Source organism: Typopeltis vanoorti, chromosome 2, assembly GCF_054136105.1.
Source record: "Typopeltis vanoorti isolate ZY-2024b chromosome 2, IOZ_Tvanoo_1.0, whole genome shotgun sequence".
In the NCBI taxonomy this organism is placed as follows: Eukaryota; Metazoa; Arthropoda; class Arachnida; order Uropygi; family Thelyphonidae; genus Typopeltis; species Typopeltis vanoorti.
Window position 1 is genome coordinate 89,908,308 of NC_143550.1, and position 23,391 is coordinate 89,931,698.

The 23,391-nt window shown below is 36.9% G+C and overlaps 1 protein-coding gene across 2 annotated transcripts in view; it reads right to left on the reverse strand.

Moving 5' to 3' along the window:
* The window catches only part of LOC150109241 (prestin-like), a 399,320-nt gene that overhangs the window by 85,401 nt on the left and 290,528 nt on the right, over window positions 1-23,391 (reverse strand). For both annotated transcript variants that reach the window (XM_090406615.1, XM_090406623.1), the window contains one exon: window positions 10,441-10,547. In XM_090406615.1, coding sequence (XP_090262741.1) covers window positions 10,441-10,547 — 107 coding nt within the window. The remainder of the gene's footprint in view (window positions 1-10,440; window positions 10,548-23,391) is intronic.

Below are 23,391 nucleotides of genomic sequence, written 5' to 3' on the forward strand. Positions count from 1 at the left end.
TTGTGGATGTATATACATTGAATCAGTTTAAGGCATGGTGGATGAGCATTGCATGCAATAGTCTCCTCTGATTCAAAAGTCCTTCTAAAGAGGCAAAATTACTTCCTTTTGCTTACTTGTGAAACTTTTCAACATCATTCATGAGTATCCTCTGGGTTGTATTTGCAGTTTTTGCTATGTGATCTAGAACTTCAAATTCTTATCCATGATAATACCAAGATCCCTATTCTCACCAGTTTCTTAACCTGCTAATAAAATATCTGTTGGAAATCTCATCATACCAAAGTGCATAAGTTTATATTTACTAACATTCAACTGACTACTATTTGCCCAAATTTTCAGGCTATTTAAATCATTCTGTAATTGCTGGATATCATAACATCCCTAATTACCCTATCTATCTTTGTAACATCAGCAAATCATTCAACATATCCTGTTAGATTCTTCCTACTGTCATTAATGTACAGATTGACAACAATGGTCTGAGAACTGATCCCTGGGGTACACCACTGGTCACTTTAAATATGACAGATTAACACCCACTGGATCCCACTTTTTGATACTTGTCTGTCAACATCCACTTAGCTAAGTCAAGAATTTATTTTCCAAACCCATATTCTTGTTGAAAATTTCTGGAATAAACTACATAGGAATGAAAGAACTAAATTTAATGACTAAATTAAGTATTTACAACCTGCATTTTGCTAACTCAAGCTAGCATTATGAAAGGCATTTTTAAGATACACACTCTGCCGAGACTTGAATTACTTTGGCTTCTGGGACAAGCAGTCACATTCATGGAAGGCATTGGCACAATCTGCAGTGATGGTTCATTATTATTGCTGATGGACGGGTTGCCAAAATTTATGCATAGCTACATCATCATTTCTGTTAAAGTTTAATGGGTTTTGTAGAACAAGAGACACTTTTAGGAACAGTCCCCATGATTTAAACTGAAATCTATGTAGTGGCTTTTGCTTTTTTTCCACCTGAAGAAATGGTCTCAATTTCTTCAGGTGGTGTATATATATATATATATATATATATATATATATATACATACACACGAGGGTGGTCTGAAAAGTTCTTGGCCTTGACCATAGATGGCAACACTATCAGCAAGTTTTTTTTTTTCTAAGTTGGTACATCTGTCATAAGCATCCATGTGAAACTGCAAGTCATTCTATCAAATAGTTTGTTTTATACATTCTGAAGCAAAAGTGTTGTCTGTATCCCTTGAAATGGATAAAATTGAGTATTGTGCAGTTATAAAATTCTTTGTAAAAGAAGATTTAACGGGAAAAGAAATTCATTTGAAGTTCATAAAAGTTTATGGGCACTCTTCTCCTTCATTTTCGACAATTAAGAAATGGGCTGCCGAGTTTAAACATGGCTGTACCAGCCTTGAAGATGATCCACGTGAAGGACGTCCAAAAAGTGTAACACCACCAGAAATCATTGATCAAGTGCACGATATTGTATTGGATGACCAGTGAGTCATCAAAGTGACTCGCCGAAATTGCTGAGACTACAGGCATTTCAAACGAACGTGTAGGATATATTTTGCATGAAGAATTGCAAATGAAAAAGCTTTGTGCAAGATGGATGCCGTGCTTGCTCACAGCAGATCAAAAACACACTCGCAGGAAAATCTCTGAACAGTGCTTAGAGCGTTTTAACAAGAATAAAACTGATAAGTGAGTTTTAATTTTTCGTCCTACTAGTTTCACCGATTTTTGCTATCGGCATCTTCAGGGATACATTGACAATGCGTATGTCTCGCACAATACTAATTTTGTATGAATTAGAACTGTCAGTTAAAACCTAATCTGTTACCTTCATATCACTTACCAATTGTATCCCTGAAGATGCCGATAGCAAAAATCGGTGAAACTAGTAGGACGAAAAATTAAAACTCACTTGACTAACATTCATAAAAAGTGTTATAGTTTATTATACAAGTAGTCAAGAAAAGAAAATCACACAAGAATAAAACTGATTTTGTGCATCGATTTATTACTGTGGATGAGACCTGGATTCACCATTATACACCATCAATTTGTTATTTCCCAAACAGCAGTCAAAAAAGTGGGCAGAAGCCGGGTTTTCAGCACCAAAGAAGACAAAGTCAGTTCCATCAGCAGGAAAGGTCATGGCATTGGTGTTTTGGGATACTAAAGGCATATTGTTTATTAATTATCTTAAAAAGGGTAAAACAATAACTGGAAAATATTATTCCAATCTTTTAACCAGACTAGATGAAAAAATTCATGAGTAAAGACCCGATTAATATAATATGCCAGCCTGGTTGGCCGAGTGGTTAGTGTATCCATTCTCCTGCCAAGAGGCTACGGGCTCGAATCCCGCATATGCATGGATGTTTGTGATTGTCTTCTACCTTCATACATTCATTCACCCAAATATAGATACGCTCTCCCAATATGGACTGGGTCACCATGGCAGTAGTAGACCCAAAACCTCCCTCAGTAGGAGAGGCCTTCACCCTTCAGTAGGTAGAAAAATAGGCTGTTCATCATCATCATAGTATAATATATATTATATAAAATATTACACACACGCACACACAGTAGTATCATGAATTCTTTTTTCAAGAAAAAAACACGCGGGAAGTGGACATGGAAAAGTCCAAACGGAAAAACTAGTGAAATTGACTTTATCTTCCACAATAAGAAAAACATCTTTCAAGACTGCTCTGTTATAAACACCTTCAACATTGGAAGTGATCATCGTATGGTAGGTATGTAGTAAAATCCAAATAAACTGCCAATAAGAAAGAAAGAAGAAAAATGTTTCAAACATCAAAGCAAAAACATAGATGTGCACAAACTCATATTCCAACATGCACTAAACAATAGATTTAAACAACTTATTATAGATTACAATGCTGATCCATCAGAAAGTAATGACATTATTACCCAAAACCTTTTATAATGCTCATTTGAAATAGATGGTACGACAGAACAGAAACAAGACAAAATTTCTGAAGAAACAAAACAGCTTATGAAGAAACAAATAGAAATATAACAATCAAATAACCTACAGAATAAAATTGAATACACTGAACTGTGCAAAATGATCAGAATATGTATCACAGAAGAAATAAGAAAATTCAATTGTAAATTAATACAACAAACCATTGAAAACAACTGTAGTCTCAAAAAAGCCAAACAGCAATAAACAGATGGGGTCTGTTTATTGATAGATATGCTACAGCAAAAATAATTGAAGAATTTTACTGAGTATTATATCAGGATGATGAATTAAATTTAGAAGACAACTACAAAATCGCTGAAGTACCACAGATTCTACCAGAAGAAGTTATGTGGAACATCCAAAGCTTGCAAAATGGAAAAGCTGCAGGTGAGGATGGAGTTATTACTGAACTTCTAAAAGCAGGCAGAGAAATTATTATTATTACCCCAAGACCCCATGTAGCCAAATATTCATCTAGAAGGTCTCGTTTTATCATACACACCGCTCATCATATCATGCCTTAAAAACACTCAAATTCTCTGCAGACACCACACTCTCAGGCAGGCATTCCAGTCATTCACAACTCTGCATACAAACAACCTGCTTCTCACTCCCTTACTCACACCCTCTTTATACAGTTTCCAGGGATGACCTCTGGTTCTCCCACTGTTTTCTGTAGAACCCCTCCAACATTCATCCTATAACAACCCCTTACTAACTTGTAGGTCTCTATCATATCACCTCCTCTTCCTCCTGTCCACTAGATTCTGTAAATTGCATCTTCTCAATCTTTCCTCATACTCGACATTCCAGAGTTAGAAACTAAAGCGCCTCTGGACCCTGTCCAACACCTCTTCGTCCAAAACCAGATGACCAAATCTGGGCACAATAGTCCATGTGTGGCATAATCAAAGCCTTATACAATGGAACAAGAATCTTCCTGCTTCTACTAGTGTCCTCTGCTTCATTCCCAGAAGTCTTTGTGTTGTCTTCTCAATTTTGGCAATGTGTCCCCCTAAATTTGAAATCCTTATCCACTATCACCCCAAGATCTCTTATTTCCTCCACCTCCAACAGTATATCCCCACCAAGCATAAATTCTACATCCCATCTTTGTTTCCCAAATTTTAAAACCTTACATTTTGCTACATTGAACTCGCATCTCCCATTCCTGTGCTCAATCACTCAATTTATTCAAGTCTTCTTGCAAGACAACATCTTCTCTACTCTTCATAGTTCATCCCAATTTTGCATCATCTGCAAACAACTGAATATCTCCATCCAAATCTTCTAATATCATTAACATACAAGTTAAACAGCAATGGCCCTAAAACAGACCCCTGAGGCACACCACTAGTGACTTTCCTTTTCTGGGATATTGTTCCCCCATACACAACTTGCTGATACCTATCAGCTAGCCAGTCTGCAATCCAATGCACTAATCTAATATCCAACCCCATCTGCTCTAGTTTGACTCAATTATCATGGTGGGAATTTATCAAAAGCCTTTGCAAAATCTAAGTATATTACTGTGTATTACTCTCCTCTGTCCAAGGAAGCCGTTACCTTATTGCCATAAGCAAGTAGATTACTAAAACATGACCTCCCTTTAGCAAATCCATGCTCTCCATCAAAGATAACACCAAGGATCTGATAGCAGTCTCCTGTGAATAATTTCGTTAAACTTGTGCTCCCAAATTTTACCGCATTTGCAAGTATTTTTTTGTGCAAAATAACCAGTAAACGGAAAACAGTGGGTACTAAGGAGCCAATTACTTCTACAGAACTCGTAAGTACCCATAGTCCTTCATATCAGTTATTTTTACAATTAAAAAAACAGCTACGTGAAAGCGCCTGCTATGCCTATCGTGCGAAGTAAAGATGGCGGCAACAAAGGCCAACAACGAGGCAACAAGGCCTTCCAAGTTTTTGTACTTTCGAACCTTGCATCAAACTTTTGCTTTCCTTCATCCATTTGAGTTTTCGTACTTTCGAACCTTATCTGAATTGATCTATAAACTCTTAGCAAAACTATTTACTTTATGCCTGAAGAAAAATGATGTACCAAGAACATGAAAGAAGGCTACCCTAATTCTGATACATAAAAAAGGTGAGGTAGAACACGACGAACTACCAACGGCATCAGTCTACTATCAGTGGTTTACAAAGTGTTTACAAAAGTCTTAGCTCATAGGCTTTGTACGACTCTAGACCTAGCACAACCAAAAGAACAGGCAGGCTTTCAAAGTTTCTTTAGTACAATAGACCATATTCAAGTTGTACAACAGGTTATTGAATGGTGTAATGAATATCAGTTACTGTTATGTCTTGGTTTTATTGATTTTGAGAAAGCCTTTGATTCAGTAGAAACTTGTACAATACTTAAAGCATTACAAAACCAACAAGTGGAGGAGCCATATGTCAGGACCATCAAATTAGCATACACTAATGCCACAGCAGCAATTCATTTCAATGGAAATATCTCTATTCTGAAAATACAGAGAGGTAAAAGACAGGATGACACAATATCTCCAAAATTATTCACAGTGTGCCTAGAAGAAATATTCAAACTTCTTGATTGGAAAGGGAAAGGTCTGAAAATAAATGGAAGATGTTTAAGCCAGTTATGCTTTGCAGATGACATGTTATCATTACTTCAACTGTGCATGAATTTCAAACTCATATCCATGAACTCCAAATTGCTAGCAAAACAGCTGGCCTAAAGATAAACCTTTCAATAGCTATGTCCAACTAGAAATAATAAAAATCAATAATGAGGAAATTAAAGAAGTAGATCATTACATATACTTAGGACAACAGATATCAATGGAACAAAATATCATGGACGAAATTAAAAGATGCACGATGCTTGGGTGGAAAGCATTCGGAATATTACATTCAATATTCAAAAGCCAACTACCATTATTCCTGAAGAGAAAAGTTTTTAACCAATGTATTCTTCCTATATTGACATATGGCTGTGAAACATGAACACTAAATGCAAAGGAAATTCAAAAATTAAGAACAACACAGATTAGTATGGAAAGAAGTTGTTGTTGTTGTCTTGTCCTTTGAAGAGTCTTAGATATTTCTTGAACTGGTTTGGCTATGCAAATGATTTATATAGAAAGACGTATGCTTGGTATATCACAAGACTGGACCACAAAAGGAATATGTGGATAAGAAATCAAACCAAAGTCTCTGGTATCATAGGAAGATGGAAACATCTGAAGTGGCAATGGGCTGAGCATATTGCTCGAAGACAAGATCAACGATGGACAAAAGAAGTACTGGATTGGATTCCATGAGAGGAAAAACGACCATGACGTTGACCTAAATCATGGTAGATTGATGATATCATCAGATTTGCAGGTATTTGGACCAGATAGCATAATTTGGCCCAATTAAGTGGCTGTCCCAATTACATGTTTAACAAAGTTGTCAAGAGTTTAAAAGGAGGTATGCATATAATACATGTTAAGAAAAGTTTTTCATTCATTACATAGCCAAATTCCTGACTTATAGATAAACTTAAACAACTTGGTTTAATTGCAGTAATATACTTACCAGGAAAATAATTTCATTTATATATGTATTAAACATGCATGCAGTTCTTAGCAGTAACATTGTAGGAACTGACTGAGTGTAGCCTATCATTTTTTTTTTAACTGACTGCAGTTAAACAAAATCAATGTAGGTATTTAGTACAGATATAATATTGCCTTCCTGCATGAAATAGAGTTGAATTCCATTAAGAAATTTTGTAGCATCCTGGGTAAAAAATAAAAATTGCAAAATGCTGAAAATAATGCTGAAAATAATGAAGTCGAGTTCCCATTACAAATGCATTTAACGTTATATAACAGTGAGTGCATATGTGTGTGTGTGCATATATATGTGTGTGTGTGTGTGTGTGTGTGTGTGTGTGTGTGTGTGTGTGTGTGTGTGTGTGTGTGTGTGTAGAAAGTTATTTATCTTGAGTATAATATATGTTAAAGATACCAAGCTATTTTAAACCTGGTTTTTACTCCATTTCCCAAGTAAGCAAACAGAAAAATATGTCAAGTTTGCACCTGCACGTAATGCAAGTCTAAGTGACCCGTAAAGTAGTACAAGTCAAGGCAACTCATTGGTAAAGTTGGAATAAGCTCTGATCACTATTCTTAATATTTACCCTTAATGCAAAGCCCATCTCTTTGAGGAGAATGTATGATGCTATGCATTAAAGGCAAGGGGCCACTACCCAGACCGGTTTCGACCTTATGAATAAGTGAAATAGGCTCTAAAAATAAGACGATCTCGAGAGATCGCCCAACTCCGCATTGTTCCACTCAATGACAGGCTCCTCCCGTCACCGAGAAGAACTCAGCATTGGCAGGCTCACCCCACCACCAAGCAGAGCCATAATCTCAGCGGTGGCCCCACTCAGAGACAGGCAAAAATCTGTTCCCAATCAGAGCCTCTCAGAACTCAAGTCTCACCCACACTGGTTTCGACCTTTATTGAGGTCTCATCAGTGGGAGCCAGGATTAGAAATACGAAGGTTAAGTAATACAGAGCTTATAAGTATTTTACCAAAACAAGTTACCAAAAGGTGCTTTGACCTTATTAAATAAAAATCTCAGGATGAGAGATAGATGTAGAAAGTTTTTTACCTTGCATATAATATATGTTAAAGACACCAAGCTATCCTAAACCTGGTTTTTACTCCATTTCCCAAGTAAGCAAACAGACAAATATATCAAGTTTGCGCCTGCACGTAATGCAAGTCTAAGTGACCCATAAAGTAGTACAAGTCAAGGCAAATCATTGGTAAAGTTGGAATAAGCTCTTATCACTATTCTTAATATTTACCCTTAATGCAAAGCCCATCTCTTTGAAGAAATGTATGATGCTATGCATTAAAGGCAAGGGGCCACTACCCAGAACGGTTTCGGCCTTTTCCTGAGATTTTTATTTAATAAGGTCAAAGCACCTTTTGGTAACTTGTTTTGGTAAAATACTTATAAGCTCTGTATTACTTAACCTTAGTATTTCTAAGCCTGGCTCCCACTGATGAGACCTCAATAAAGGTCGAAACCGGTCTGGGTAGTGGCCCCTTGCCTTTAATGCATAGCATCATACATCTCCTCAAAGAGATGGGCTTTGCATTAAGGGTAAATATTAAGAATAGTGATCAGAGCTTATTCCATCTTTACCAACGAGTTGCCTTGACTTGTACTACTTTACGGGTCACTTAGACTTGCATTACGTTCAGGTGCAAACTTGTCTGTTTGCTTACTTGGGAAATGGAGTAAAAACCAGGTTTAAAAGAGCTTGGTATCTTTAACATATATATATATATATATTCATGAGCATTAACTCGGTTACTGTGATACATTTAAAAAAAAGATATTGAATGACTATCAAACCGAGAATAAGTTAGAAAACTTTAATGATACAACTAGTTTCGGCTTATTATGGTTTTCATCAGGTATCTTTGTATATAGAAGAAACAATAATAAAAGACTGAAGATATTAAGAAAACTGAGAAGCACAGGTTAATTGTATTAGATAATTAAAAATAATAAATGTTGTATTAAAATTCCATTTGTGCTATTTACGTGCCATTGTTTATTGTATGTGTGGTAGTAGACTCTCGAGGATGCCAGTATTGAACAACAGCAGTATGGCTCTCAGGGATGTTGTAGCTCAAATTACTATTCAAATGTTCAGGATTAAGGATGATCTCCGATTCCACTATCTTTCTTTCAAATTCATCCTTGCAATGGAAAATGTTTTCAGATCTATCCCAGGAAACTGAGTGACTTGAAAATTACCATGAGGATTGTTAGAGAAGAGAACATGGCTGTATAAGCACTAGCATTTGATCTTTTATGGGAGATATCTCTTTATGCTCCTCCATGCGAAGTTCAACAGATTTATTAGTTTGGTCGTAATAAGGAACATTACAGTCACACCATAGTTTATATACGCCAGGATATTTTCGATTATGATTCTTAGGTTTAGGATGGCTTATAAGAGATCTGATTTTTGGAAGAGTGGTGAATAACGTCCTGATGTTGTACTTTTGAGAGTCTATTACCATGTATACAATAAACAATGGCACGTAAATAGAGCAAATGGAATTTTAATACAACGTTTTTTATTTTTAATTATCTAATACAATTAACCTGTGCTTCTCAGTTTTCTTAATATCGTCGGTCTTTTATTATTGTTTCTTCTATGTACAAAGATACCCGATGAAGGCCATAATAAGCCGAAACTAGTTGTATCATTAAAGTTTTCTAACTTATTCTCAGTTTGATAGTCATTAAATATCTTTTTTAAAAAAAATATATATATATACTGTATATATATACGTGGGCTGTTCAATAAGTAATAAGACTAATTTTACTGTGGCAAAACCACTCATCACAATATTAATTTCTGTGGAATAAAGAAATGCTGCTGTCTCTATTAAAAGAGGTTGATAGATGGTGTATATGGGCTGATGTGCCAGTATCACGTGACTAAACGCAAGCTTGTTTCGGCGCGCCTATGAGCCGCGACCAGTCTTTGAAATGGAAGCGTCCTTGGAACACCGTTATGCGATTAAATTTTGTGTGCGTTTGCAAAAATCGGCATCGGACACTTTTAACATGATACGCAAAGCTTTCCACGATGAAGCAATGTCGAGGGCAAGTGTTTTTCGCTGGCATAAAACTTTTAAGGAAGGAAGGCAAAATGTGGAAGATGAGGGAACATGAGGGAAGACCTTCAACATCCATCACAGAGACAATGATCAACACAGCAGCGATTATCATCAATGGACGTCAAAAGGAAGCATCCATTGCTGAAGAATGGCTTCTTATTGCACCACGATAATGCAAGGCCACATATTGCTGGTTGTGTAGTGGACGTTTTGCAGAAGAACAACACAGATATCCTACCACACCCTCCATACAGTCCTGATCTCGCACTGTGCAATTTCTGGCTGTTTCCTCAGCTCAAGAAACCACTAAGAGGCCGCCATTTCGAAAGCAACAAAGCATGTGTAAAAGCTGCAGAGGCGGTTTTGAAAGAACTCTAAAAAAAACGGACTTTCACATGTGTTTAAGAAGTGGACACAATGTTGGGAAAAATGCATCGCGTCTCACGGTAGTTACTTCAAAAAAGACCATGTAAATGATGACAATTAAAGGTAATCTGTTTTCTGTATAAATATAGTCTTATTACTTATTGAACAGCCTACGTATATATATATATATATATATATATATATATATATATATATATATATATATATATATATATATATATATATTAAAAAGCTTAAAACCACAACTCATTCTAAGCTGCCTTATAACATTAAACTTTCACAGCATGTGAAATGATAATATTTTTCTATATCATTATTTTGATATTAATAACTATCATATAAACATAAACATCATGGTAACTTACTACTGTGAGCGGAAAAGTATCGTTATCAGAGAAAAGACTATGCCAATAACAAGACCATAATCCAAATCCAAGACTACAACTGAAACAAAGGTCACCACCCATACTGACTAGAAAAAAAAAAAAAAACATATAATACAAACATCAGAATAAACTGAACAGTGTTGTATTATAAAGCATAATTGAAAAAAATAGCATAGAGAATGCTACTACCACTTGACTGGATAATCTTTGTTTTCATGCATACGAATTTTTTATTCAAATATTGGAATGAGTTCTGATAAATAAATAACATACATCTAACAAATGCACATGCTAATGCATGCACATTCATTTTCAATGCATGTGCATTATCACAAATATTAAAATAAATTTCAATATCCAGAAATCTCAGAGAATGGGCTCAATATGCATGTTTTTGTTGTTGTTATTATAATACTTCTAAAATTAAAAGAATACACCCTTTGCACGCGCGCACACTCGCACGCACATGCACACACACACACACACACACACACACACACACACACACACACACACACACACACACACACGCACACGCACACACACGCACGCACACTGTGGGAGAGACACTCTGGTTTCCATCATGGCTGGTCACATTTTTCCAATACGATTATGGCCAAACCGTTTTTATAGCAACATTTACAACACAGTGGATGTGTGAAATGAATGTAACTGCATTTAAATGGTTTTGGAGTGAGTCATCTGAAAGGCTATTGCTGAAGGGAAGTGTAATGAGTGATGTAAACAAGGATTTGACTTCTCTGGCCTTGTATCATCTCTGACTTGCAATACCTTGGAAGTCAGAGATGATGTAAATGAGTGAGCGAGTGGATAAAGTGAGAATGAAGTGATTATGAATGGAGATGAGAGTAGTGTGAGAGAGATGAGGATGTGAGAACAGGAATGCAAGTTGGACAACTAAACAAGGTGAGTCAGGAAGGTCAGTGAATTCTGAAAGCAGTAACGAATGATATATGAAGACAGTCAGCACAGGAATGGAATGACCTGGAATGAATGGGAATTTTGGGAATGTATGGGACAAAGGGTACAGGAGAGCAGACAGCAGCAAGTGTAGAGATGTCATAGGTGAGAGATGGCATATGTAATATAGATCATGTGTTTTTATAGACCATGAAATGAATTGTTATGCTTATTTATGAAGCCAGAAGTATTATTATTATTATTATTATTATTATTATTACGGGCAACTCCAGGGAGTCATTAGACTCATCGAGGGAGGCCCCAAATCATATTCATCACAACTATTCGACATTCATACAGTATCTATCATACCTCGCCTTAAACTCATTCACTGTCACAGCATCCACCACAGACTCAGGGAGCGCATTCCACTCATTCACTACTCTAAAAGTAAAGAACCCAGCTCTAACACCTTTACTAACCACACTTTTGCCCAGTTTCCATGGATGTCCCCTAGTCCTCCCACAACCAGCCCTGTTCTCAAAAATATCTTCTGAATTAATTTTATAGAAACCCTTCAGTAATTTGAATGTCTCAATCATATCTCCCCTCCTCCGCCTATCAACCAATTTTTGCAACCCACAAATCCTCAACCTGTTCTCATACGGTTCATTCCACAGACCTGCTATCATCTTGGTCACTCGCCTCTGGATCCTCTCCACCTCCTCCCCATCAAGAAGAAACCTAGGTGACCAAATCTGAGCACAGTAGTCGAGATGAGGTCTTATCAAGGCTCGATACAGAGGAACAATAACCTGCTTGTCTCTGCTTGTCAACGTATTCTTCAGCAACCAAGTGATTTGATGAGCTGATTTGGCCACTTTTGCAATGTGTCCCCTAAATTTCAATTCCTTATCCACCAACACTCCTAAATCTCGTGCCTCATCAATTTCCTGGAGCACGGTTCCACCAATGCAGTAAACTGCCTCCCATCTTTTCACCCCAAAATGCATAACCTTACATTTTGCCACATTAAATTGACATCCATTCTCCCTAGCCCAGACCTCCAATCTATCCAAATCATCCTGCAAAATTTTGACGTCATCTGCATTCACTATTGCCCTACCCAACTTCGCATCATCAGCAAACAAATGAACTGTTCCTCTCAGATCCTTTCCTATATCATTTATGAACAAATTAAACAGCAGTGGTCCGAGAACAGATCCTTGTGGTACACCACTAGTCACAGGCCGTCTTGTGGACTCTACTCCTGAGTAAACCACTCTCTGATATCTCTCCGTCAACCACCCTCCTATCCATCTCACCAACCCTATGTCCATTCCCATATGCTGCAATTTACTGATTAGAATTCCATGTGGTATCCTGTCAAAGGCCTTAGCAAGGTCCAGCAGAATCACTGTAAACCCATTACCCTTATCCAGTTCAGCCGTCACTGTGTTATAATACGTGAGCAAGTTACTGAGGCATGACCTACCCTTCACAAAACCATGCTGTCCCCGATACAGTATCCCATTTTCTTCTATCCAATCTTGTATTTTCCTCTTGACTATTTTCTCTAAGACCTTGATAATGATTCCTGTTATGCTGATTGGCCGGTAATTTTCAACAGCAGCCTTGGAACCACCTTTGTGCAGTGGAACTATTTTCCCCTCTTTCCACCCCCTTGGGACTGACCCAGTCCTGAGGCTCAAATTAAACATAATGGTCAAGGGCACTGACAATTCTTTGGCCGCTTCACGTACGACACGAGCTGGTATACCATCCAATCCCACAGATGTATTGACATTGAGGTTCTGTAATAGACTAGTTACCTCTACCTCATTCATCACAATTCCAGTATAAGCTGTTGGTTCCTCCATTTCCGCAAAGCCACCACCTGGATGATATACTCTTGCAAAGTGTTCGCTCAAGTATCAGAAATAAAGGAAATGAAATTGCTACATTGATTGAGTTTATTCACCAAAGAGAGTTGAAATAGGCTAACCATAGTTGAATGAGAATGCTATCCTAACAGGAACATAAATGGAAGCATATGATGTTTTTTGTAATGATAGGAAGGGAAAGAAGAGAATAAGTGTGCTGCTAATGATACCTGGGGAATTATGTCCTAGTTTGAGATATGAGAGGAAAATAGTTTTTTGAAGCCATATGGTGTGAGGTGGAGATTGACAGAATAAGATATATAGTTGGGTGTTGCTATATACCAAGGAATGTGGAGGGCTGAGACAAAGAAATGTATGGGAAAATTGACTCAGTGAGCAAGAGAAGGATGATCATTATGGATTATTTTAATTATGGCAATATTAATTGAAATGAAGAGATAGCATCGTGGAATAAGAATGCATTTCTTAGGTTCTTAGGACAACAATCTTAGACAATATGTAACAGAGGACACACAAGGGTTGAAAGTCTTAGATCTGATTATAACATGTGAGGATGTGACTGTGAATAGTGTCTAATCTTCCTCTCAGTTGGTGCGATGACTGTGATGTGATCACCTTGGTTGTAGCCAGTCATATGAGAATGTCTGTGAAGAAGGGATATATGTGGAACTACAAGGTTGAATGCAATTATGAAAAGCTTAGAGACAACTGGGAGCTGTAGTATGGAAAGAGCAGTTTTTTTATTAATTTTATAATTTTTTAAAAATATTTTGATTGATTTTTTACACAGTCTGGAAATGGTGCTGTAGAGACCAAACTTGAAACTTTTTTTTCAAGCCACTTCAGGCCTCCAGTAAACAAGGAAGCAGCCTAACACTGGGTGATGAATTCATCTCTATCTCCTAAAGACAACCACAAAATCCATTCCCAAGAGAGGATTATTCAAACCCACAGCCTGTTGGTTGAAGAGCAGATATGCTGAACACTAGGCTCATCAGACATTAATAATTCTTTTCTTTATGGCAAAATAAAATTATTAATGTCTGATGGATATCAAAGTTGATGAGGTTAGCAAAATCAATTGATAAGGTAGCATAGTTTTATGATAAAAGCAAAGAATTTACAATATTTTCAGTGCTCATATGTCTAAGCAGATAACAGCAAAACTTAGCAGTAACTGATATAAATCACAAAACATAATTATTACACATGAGGAATGACTGGAACAATAAAATCTGCTGAGTCTGTCAGAAAATTAAAAGCAGGATTTGGAGAGAGAGAGAGAGAGAGAAACAGAACTGCTGAGAAAGGAGACGGAAGGAATGAAGACTGAGTTGAGGAGGATGAATGAAGATATTAGGAGGATGGCTAGTGCAAGAAGAACAAGAGAAATTGCAGAAAGTCAAGAGAATGTGGAAGCAAGGGATAGAGAGATGAGAGGAGGAGTGAGCAGAAGAGAAAAGATAAAGAGATTGGAAGCTGTAAGAGTCAGAGATGCCAGTGAGAGAAGGATGAATGAATCTTTGGAGCATCATGCATGAAGATTCAATGATTTAAGGTGTGCAGAATGGAGTGCTAGAGTGCTTGCCTGGTGATAGAGTATGTGGCACTGGTGGTGAAAATGTGAAGATGATAGTAATGATTGGGACCAATGATCTGAGAGGTAGTGAACTGTATAGCTTAAGATTTGAAGTTGATGTTAGAGATAGTGTAGCAGAAAGCAGAAATGTGTCTGAGGAAAGATGGTGAGCATATTGCCCCAGTATGATAATACAGAGTGGAGAAGAAGAATGGTAATAATTATTGAGATGATAGCAAGAATGTGTAGGAAAAGAGGTCTGGAATATGTGGATGCGTGGAGTATATCTGAGGATAGAACAGAGCTGTATGCAAGAGTTGGATTATGTTTGAATGCAGAAGGGTGCATGCATTTGGAGAGACTGTTGTTTTCTGAGCAGGTGAGTGTGTCGAGACAGAGAAACTAGAATTGCATAGGTGGAATATAGTAGAGATGTCCTCATGTAGGGATAGTAGCTTTGGAAAGAAGAGGCTGTTCACTATATTACAGAGTCAAGTTAGGTATAAGGAGAATAATAATGGCTATAAGAATACTGGCAATGCATTGGTTTTTCTGTATACAAATGCTGAAGCATTAAAAATAAAGGGAATGAGTTTGTGACATTGATTGACTCAGCCTCTCCAAAGGTGATTGGTATCAGTGAAACTCGGTTAACTGTAGAGGATATTCTAACAGGGACAGAAATTGAAGGGTATAGCATATTTCGACAAGATAGGAATAGTAAACATGATGGTGGAGTGAATTGTGCCCTCTCAGGGTGGAGAATGACAGTGAAAATAACACAATTGGCTTTGAGAATATATGGTGTGAGATAGATGTTTGTAAGACAGAATATTTAGTAAGATGCTACTGCATACCAGAGAATATAACTGGTGATGTGCAGGAAATGTTTACGCAAATTAGTTCAGTAAGTGCAAAATGAGTAATTATTATGGAGGACTTCAACTATAGTGATATAAACTGGGCAAAGGAGACAGCATGCAGCAATAAAGGAACTGAATTTTTGGATTTCTTGAGAGACAAACTGTCAGGCAGCATGTGGTGGAGGGAACACAAGAATCAAGAGTTTGGGATTTGGTAACAGCATCAGAGAACACAATTGTGACTGAGATGCCATTGCCACAATTGATGAGTATCAAAACAGAAAGAACTTATGTGGAATTATAAGGTAGGCAACTATGATAGACTTAGAAACCAGCTTGCAGCAATACAATGCATGAAAGAATTTGAAGGAAGACAGGTCATTAGTGCATGGGAGATACTTAATCATTACTGACAAATTCTTAACAGTAAGGACAGATTGTGTATCTTAAGTGAAGAAGACAAAGCAATTTAGAGGTCAAATGGATGATAAGAGAAATAAAAGGGGAATCGCAAATGAAAAAGAGTTATGGAAGACATAAAGAGAGAGGTGGAGAACATTTGCATGAGGAATATAGAGCTCAGTCTAGGAAAATGACTAATATTGTAAGAAGAGAAAATGTAGAATATGAGAGGAGATTAGTGCTGCAATCCAAGGAGAATCCCGAGGAGTTTATTCACTATATGGTGAGTAGGAGGCAAAATGATAGTAGATGAATTACCTTGCTGAGTGGAGATGGGAATTGGGTGACCAATGCAGATGACATAGTTGAGCTGTTTAATGATCATTTTATTAGCGTGTTCTATCCTGGTACAGTAGACTTTATTCCTAGAAGGTAATGATGGATATAGTATTAGAAGTGAAGGACAGAATGTATTCCAAATACAGTCATACCCCGACTTAAGCGAATCCGGAGTTACGTGGTTTCTTATATGTACGTATTCCCGTCACGCCTCACCACTAGTCGTATCTTTCCAATGCCGGATGCATTTGCCAGTGTCGCACATGCTGTGAACAAGCACTGATGTGTTTCGCGCGGTCTCCATTCATACACGATTTTTATAGTCTACAAACCTTGTGATTGTTTAATGTTATGTTCTTGATAAAAATTTTATCATATAAAAAATAATAATGTCGCCCAAAAGAAGCAAGTCCGATTCTTCTACAGCTAGCAAGAAAAGAAAACATTCAAAGCGTACTACACATGGTGTTCGTTTGCAAGTCTGAATGAAGCTATGAGGCAAAATGAGCTGTCTGTTAAAGCGTTTTGGAAACGGTTTAATGTTTTAGATGCTGTAAGGATTATCAGAGATTCTTGGGGTGTCTCTGATATCAGAGACATCCTTCAGTAGTGAAGAAACCGAAACCTCAGATCCAGTTTTACCAGAAAAGCACATGACAATTGCAAAATTAACATGTCTCAGCTTAATTAAGAAAGGTTTACAGATTTTGGAGGACATAGATTCTAACGAGGAACGAATTGTAGCCACAAGGCAAGGAATAAAAAAATCACTGGCTTGCTATGAAGAAATTTTGCGTGACAAGAAAAAGACATTATGCCGTCAGACAAATCTATAAGATTTTATGAAACCATCGACATCGAAATAACTTTCTTTTTTTTATGTACGAAAAACTACAATTATGATTATATTTCTTAAAAAATATAGGTGGCTTTGTAAATCTTTGGTCCCAATTGCATGTTTGTATGTATAAATTACATGCAAAATTATACCCCGAGTTATGCGAATTCGACTTATGCACTTTTCGTTGGTCCCACCTACCACATAACTTCGGGGTATCACTGTACCGAGTATGCTAAATGTTAAGAAGGCAGGGGACCTAGATGGAATTTCACCACGTGTTTTACGGGAATGTGCTATAAAACTGACTGTGTGATCACTTGGCTGCTTAATGAAAGCCTTGCAATGGGATAGGTTCCTGGAGAGTGGAAGGAGAGTAAGATAGTACCATTGCATACAGGTGGCAGTAGAATGGAGATATCAAACTATAGGCCTATTTATATTTTTTCTGTAGTTGTTAAGATTTTGGAGAAATTGGTAAGAGCTCATATAAAGAATTATATATGAGCTCTGCTATATAATGTTAAATAATGTTATGCAGGCCAGCATGAATTTATTGAAGGCCACTCTTGTTTTAGTAATCTGGTAACCTTTTACAATAGAGTAACAAGAGCAGTGGAATAAGGATAAGGCATACACTGTCATTTTGGACTTTTCAAAGGCATTTGACAGGGTGCCACATGACAAGTTGATTTTTAAGTTGCAAAATATGGGTTTGGATATCAAGTTAGTCGATTGGATTGGTGATTGGCTCTCTGGTAGATATCAGAGAGAATTGTGTATGAGGGAGCAGTATCAGGAAGTAGGAAGGTTACAAGTGAAGTTCCACAGGGTTCAATACTGAGACCATTGCTGCCCAGTCTTTATGTCAATGATGATAACAGGGTGATGTTCATTTGTTTGCAGATGATGTGAAGCTTGGCAAGATTATTAGAAATCATGCTGATGATTTGGTTCTTCAAGAGGATTTGAATAAACTGGAAAAATGAGAAAATGAATGGGGACATCAGCTTAATGGAACTAAATGTAAGGTTTTAAAATTTGGGATCCACAGATTGGATGCTTCATACTCACTTGGCACGGTGGCAGGGCTATACTGGAAGAGGTGAAGGAAGTGAGGGATCTTAGGTTGATTGTGGACAAAGATTTGAAGCTCTGAGGACATATTGCAAAGGTTGGGAAGACATCTCATAGAATTGTTGCAATGTTGAGGAAGACATTGACCATGAGAGATAAAAAGTGTAGTGGTCCCATTATATAAAGCTTTGATCAGACTACATCTGGATTTCTCTGCTAAGATTTAATTGCCAGGATTTTAAGAGGATGAAGTAATCTTAGAGAGGGTGCAGAAACAGATAATAAAAATTATATCAGGACTACAATGTTGATTATGAGAACTGCCTGCAAGCATGCAAACAGCAGAATTTGATAAATAGAAGACAAAGTGGGATATGATCGACATTTAAGCTATTGAATGGTTATTATCATGTTAATACTGAGGAGATGTTTCATATGGTAGAATGAGGGGAAGGAGCAAGGTACAAGGGGCCATCCCTGCAAGTTGCAAAAGGGGAGTGGTGAGTAAAATTGGACAAATATCATGCAATTTGTCCAAGCTAATGCTTTTCTTATTGCATGGAGAGTGTTAGGAACATGGAATGTGTTGCCTGAGAGGGTGGTGAATGTGCAGACAGTGGATGAATTTAAGAAGTGGTATGATGGATGTTGTGTTGACTTCTCATATCAGTCTTGTGACTCCATGGAGGTCAGGAAAATAACAAGAAGAAAGAAAGAAAGTAATATAATGAACACAAATTATTGAAAGAGGGGGAGACATTTTTCTTAAAATAGACTTTCAAAGGGAGGTAGAAGAGTTTAATCCTAATAAAAGGCAATCTTTGAAAATTGTATAAGGGTGTAATGCATAAGATAGTGAGGAGAAGATTTATTATCATTATAATGACGTAAATGATGAGTCATCAGACTCATTGTGGTAGTTTTTTATTCAACCAACAACATATTTACAATTTTGAACTCAGCCTTTACAAAACATTCCAGTAATGTATTCTGCATGCCCACAATTCTTCATGTATAAAATCTACTCCTCACATGCTTCTTCACCACACCATTACACACAACTTCCAGGGATAGCCTCTTGTTTTTCTACTCTTGCCTTCTACTGTTTTTATAATCCCCCTCTGTATTAATCTGATAAAATTTCCTTCCTAACTTAAATATCCCTATCATATGACTCTTTTCTGCCTATCCACAAAACTGGAGTTTAAATTCCTAACCTCTTTCTCCATAACAAGCATTCCAGAGTCCTGATACTGCATTGGTCATCCATCTCTGGATCTTTTTCCCATATCACAATGAAAATGAGGTGACTATATATATGAGCACAAGAACTCTAGTGTGGTCTGACTAATGCTTCAAACAGTATCTTTATCCCTGCTTGTCAATGTAATCCTCATCATGGCAACAGCATGCAATCTCTGCAATATTTGGAATATAACATATAAACTTCAGTCACCTGTCAACCATCACCTCTTTCAGATCTTAAATCTCATCCACTTTATGGAGCACAGTTTCATCAATATAGTACACAGCCTCATATCTCTGCATTCCAAAATGCAATGCCTTGCACTTACTAATATTAAAAATATAATCCCCAACGCATTTCTCCAAGCTAAAAGTCTATTTAAAAATCTTCCTGGAGAAAATTAACATTAATTCATTAAGCAACGCTCCTTATAATTCTCTCCAACTTTGCATCATCACCAGCAGACAACTAAAAATTCCAAGTTAGTTCCTATCAAATATCATAATAAAGTATAAGCTATGATTCGGACACATCTTGACTATTGTGCACAGATTTGGCCACCTGGGTTTCTTGGGATCAGGAAGTGATCGAGGATTCGGAGATGAGGAGATGACTAAGATGGTGATATATCCATAGAATACTCCCTACAAAGATAGGTTTGAAGGTTTGTTGCTACAAAGTTTAGTTGATAGGCAGAAAAGAGGGGACATGATAGAAACTTCTAAAGATATTAAAGGGCTTTTATAAAATTAATGCAAGTGAAAATTTTCAATATATAACAAATAATCAGAGAACTAGGGGCCATCTGTGGAAGTTGTGTAGGACCAAATTTTTTGCATGGAGAGTAGTGAGTGAGTGGAATGGATTGCCAGAATTGGTTGTGAGTTGCTGATGGTGAATGGATTCAAGGAGAAGTATGATAAGATTTGTGTATAGAATGATTGATTTGGGTCTTCTGCAATGAGTCTCTGGACTCCATGGAGATGCCCTAAAATAATAATAATAATAATAATAATACATAGGAGAGGCCCAAGAACAAAATCCTGAGGCAAGCTTCTGCCTATTCTCTTTTTTGAGACACTATTCCATCATACTTGCTGGTGTTGTTTGGAGAGAGTGTTTCCAATTTATTAAATTGATATACTATCCATTCCCGTTCTGTGCAGCTTGTACACCAACCTATCATGAGGTAACAACACCCAGGAATATCACTGTATATGAATTTCCCTTATCTAACACATTCATTGCCTTATACATACATATCACATGCAAGCAGATTGTTAAAACAGGACCTACTCTTAACAAACTTATGCCAGTCATCATAAAGAATCCTATGTCCATCAATCAAATTCTATATTCTATTCCTAGCCAAACTCTCCAATAGTTTGTTACAACTCCAGATATATATACAAACTGGTCTATAATTGAACTTTTTTTGTTCTAGAATCACATTGTGGAGTGATACTATGTTTCTTTCATTCTTTCTACTCCTTAGGAACCTTTTCCACTGCAAGACTTTCATTAAATAACCAGGTAAAGGACATAGCCAGTTCTTTTGTGCATTCCTTAAAAATATATGGTGATATATCATCCATTCCAAATGATTCAACGAGCAGAGTTTTTGGAAGTGGGGAGTGCATTTGATGGCCAAAAGAATATTATCATGATGCCCACAATTAAAAGAAAAAATGAACATGGAAGAATAACTTTACCAAGTGCACAAGGTACTTGTATGAAAAGCTAATGAGAATTTTCAAATAACGAGTGCTCACTTTGCTAAGATATGTCAACCAGGCATATGTAACATGCCTGGTTGCATAGTGCTACTACATTGAATGAAGAGATAAATGTGTGTGAGAATGAGATTAAGTGCTGTTGCATAACCTGGATAAGAATTCAAGTAGGAACAGCCGGAATATCAGCACATACACTAAAGGAATATTCAGCCAAATTTGCTCAACTCAGAAAATATCTCACATGAATAGAAAGAATCTATGACAATTCCTTTGTACAATCATGGTGACTAACTACTAACCTATCAAAATCTTTGGAGTGGTGGTGAAAGTTTTAGAGAAGTTGGTAAGAACTTGTATTCAGAAATGAGTTGACAGACAAGCTATACTCTACAAGGAACAGCATGGGTTTACTAATGTAATATGGGTTTGGAATATAAACTCTTAGCTTTGCTAAGTGGATGCCAGATTTAAAGTGGTGTACCCCAAGGATCAGTCCTTGAATCATTCTTGTTAAATCTATACATTAATGACATTAGGAAGTAACCAACAGGAGATGTTCAATAGCTTGCTGATGATGCAAAAATAGGTGGGGCAATCAGGGGACATGAGCTTCTGTAGCTCAGTCAGTATGCGAAGCCCTTTGGTCATGGGTTTGATTCCCATCAGTAACGTGAGGCATCTTTATCTGGTCTCTTTTGACTAAAAGTGAGGTATCCAGTCTCACACGGAGATAGGGGATTTTTTTTTTCAATGGAAGCTCAGGTTTTTTGTCCCCCAGAACAGAACAGAAAAACAGGCCCTGTGAGCACATGGATTACAGTCATGAATATGTCACAGACATATGCCAGTCCTGAGCCCAGATAAAATGGGGGGGGGGGGGGGGGGGGGGAAGCAATGAACTACCCTGTAAAAATCTTACCAGGAATACTTTGTGGGCAATGTCTACAAACTCACCTATGGTCAGAAATGACTGAAAGGGAAAACCAGAATAAGGGGCACTATTGATATCCATTACTTACAAAATGATTTGAATTGACTGGAAATTTTTACAAATGATAATGTCTATCAGTTAAGTATTAGTAAGTATAAAATTATGCACTTTGGGCATGATGAAATTTCTAATGGCATATTGTATTAGTGGGGTTGGGATTATGCTAGAAGAAACTGATGAGAATAGGGATCTTGGCATTATCATGAATAAGAATCTAAAGTTCTAGATCACATAGCAAAAATTGCAAATACAACTTAGAGGATAATTGCAATGTTGAACATAACAAGTGAGGTTAAGAAAGTTATTTTTCTTCCTAGTATGCACAGATTTGGTCTTATGGGTTCAAAGGGAATAAAGAAGCTGTGGGAAAGATGGAAAGAAGAGTTACAAAGATTATATCAGGATTATGAAATGTAGATGATGAGAACAGATTGAGAGTATGTGGACTACAGACTCTTGTTAACAAGAGAAAGAGGAGTAGAGATCTAGATAGAGGTCTATAGACTTCTCAATAGATGTTATAGAATACTGTCTGATGATATTTTTCATTATATGGAAGGTGGGGAGAAAACACAGGGCATCCATGGTAGTTAAATTTGTCAAGGGAAAGGATAAGAGCTAGGTTTTTCTTTCACAGAGTAATGAGTAAGTTGAGTAGTTTGCCTCTTGAACTGGTGTGTGTGCATTTAGTGTGAATGAGTTTAAGAGAAGGTATCACAGCTAGTTTGGGTGATATATAGCCTCTCTCAATGAATCCTTGACTCCTTGGAGGTTTTAGATAATAAATAATAATAATAATTCACATAGCCTTAATAACATCTAATTTAATTAACATCTGATACACTTCTATTTCCCCTAATATTTTCCTCCTTTCTGCATGTTTTCACATCATTTATGCCAGTACAATATACTCTGATAAAATGTTCATTAAATAATTTCACTACATCTCTTACAATCGTGTCTCTCCATAATTATTCTTCCTCTTGCTTTCCACATAGTGAAATCATTCCCTCTGAATTATCTTCAGCCTAACG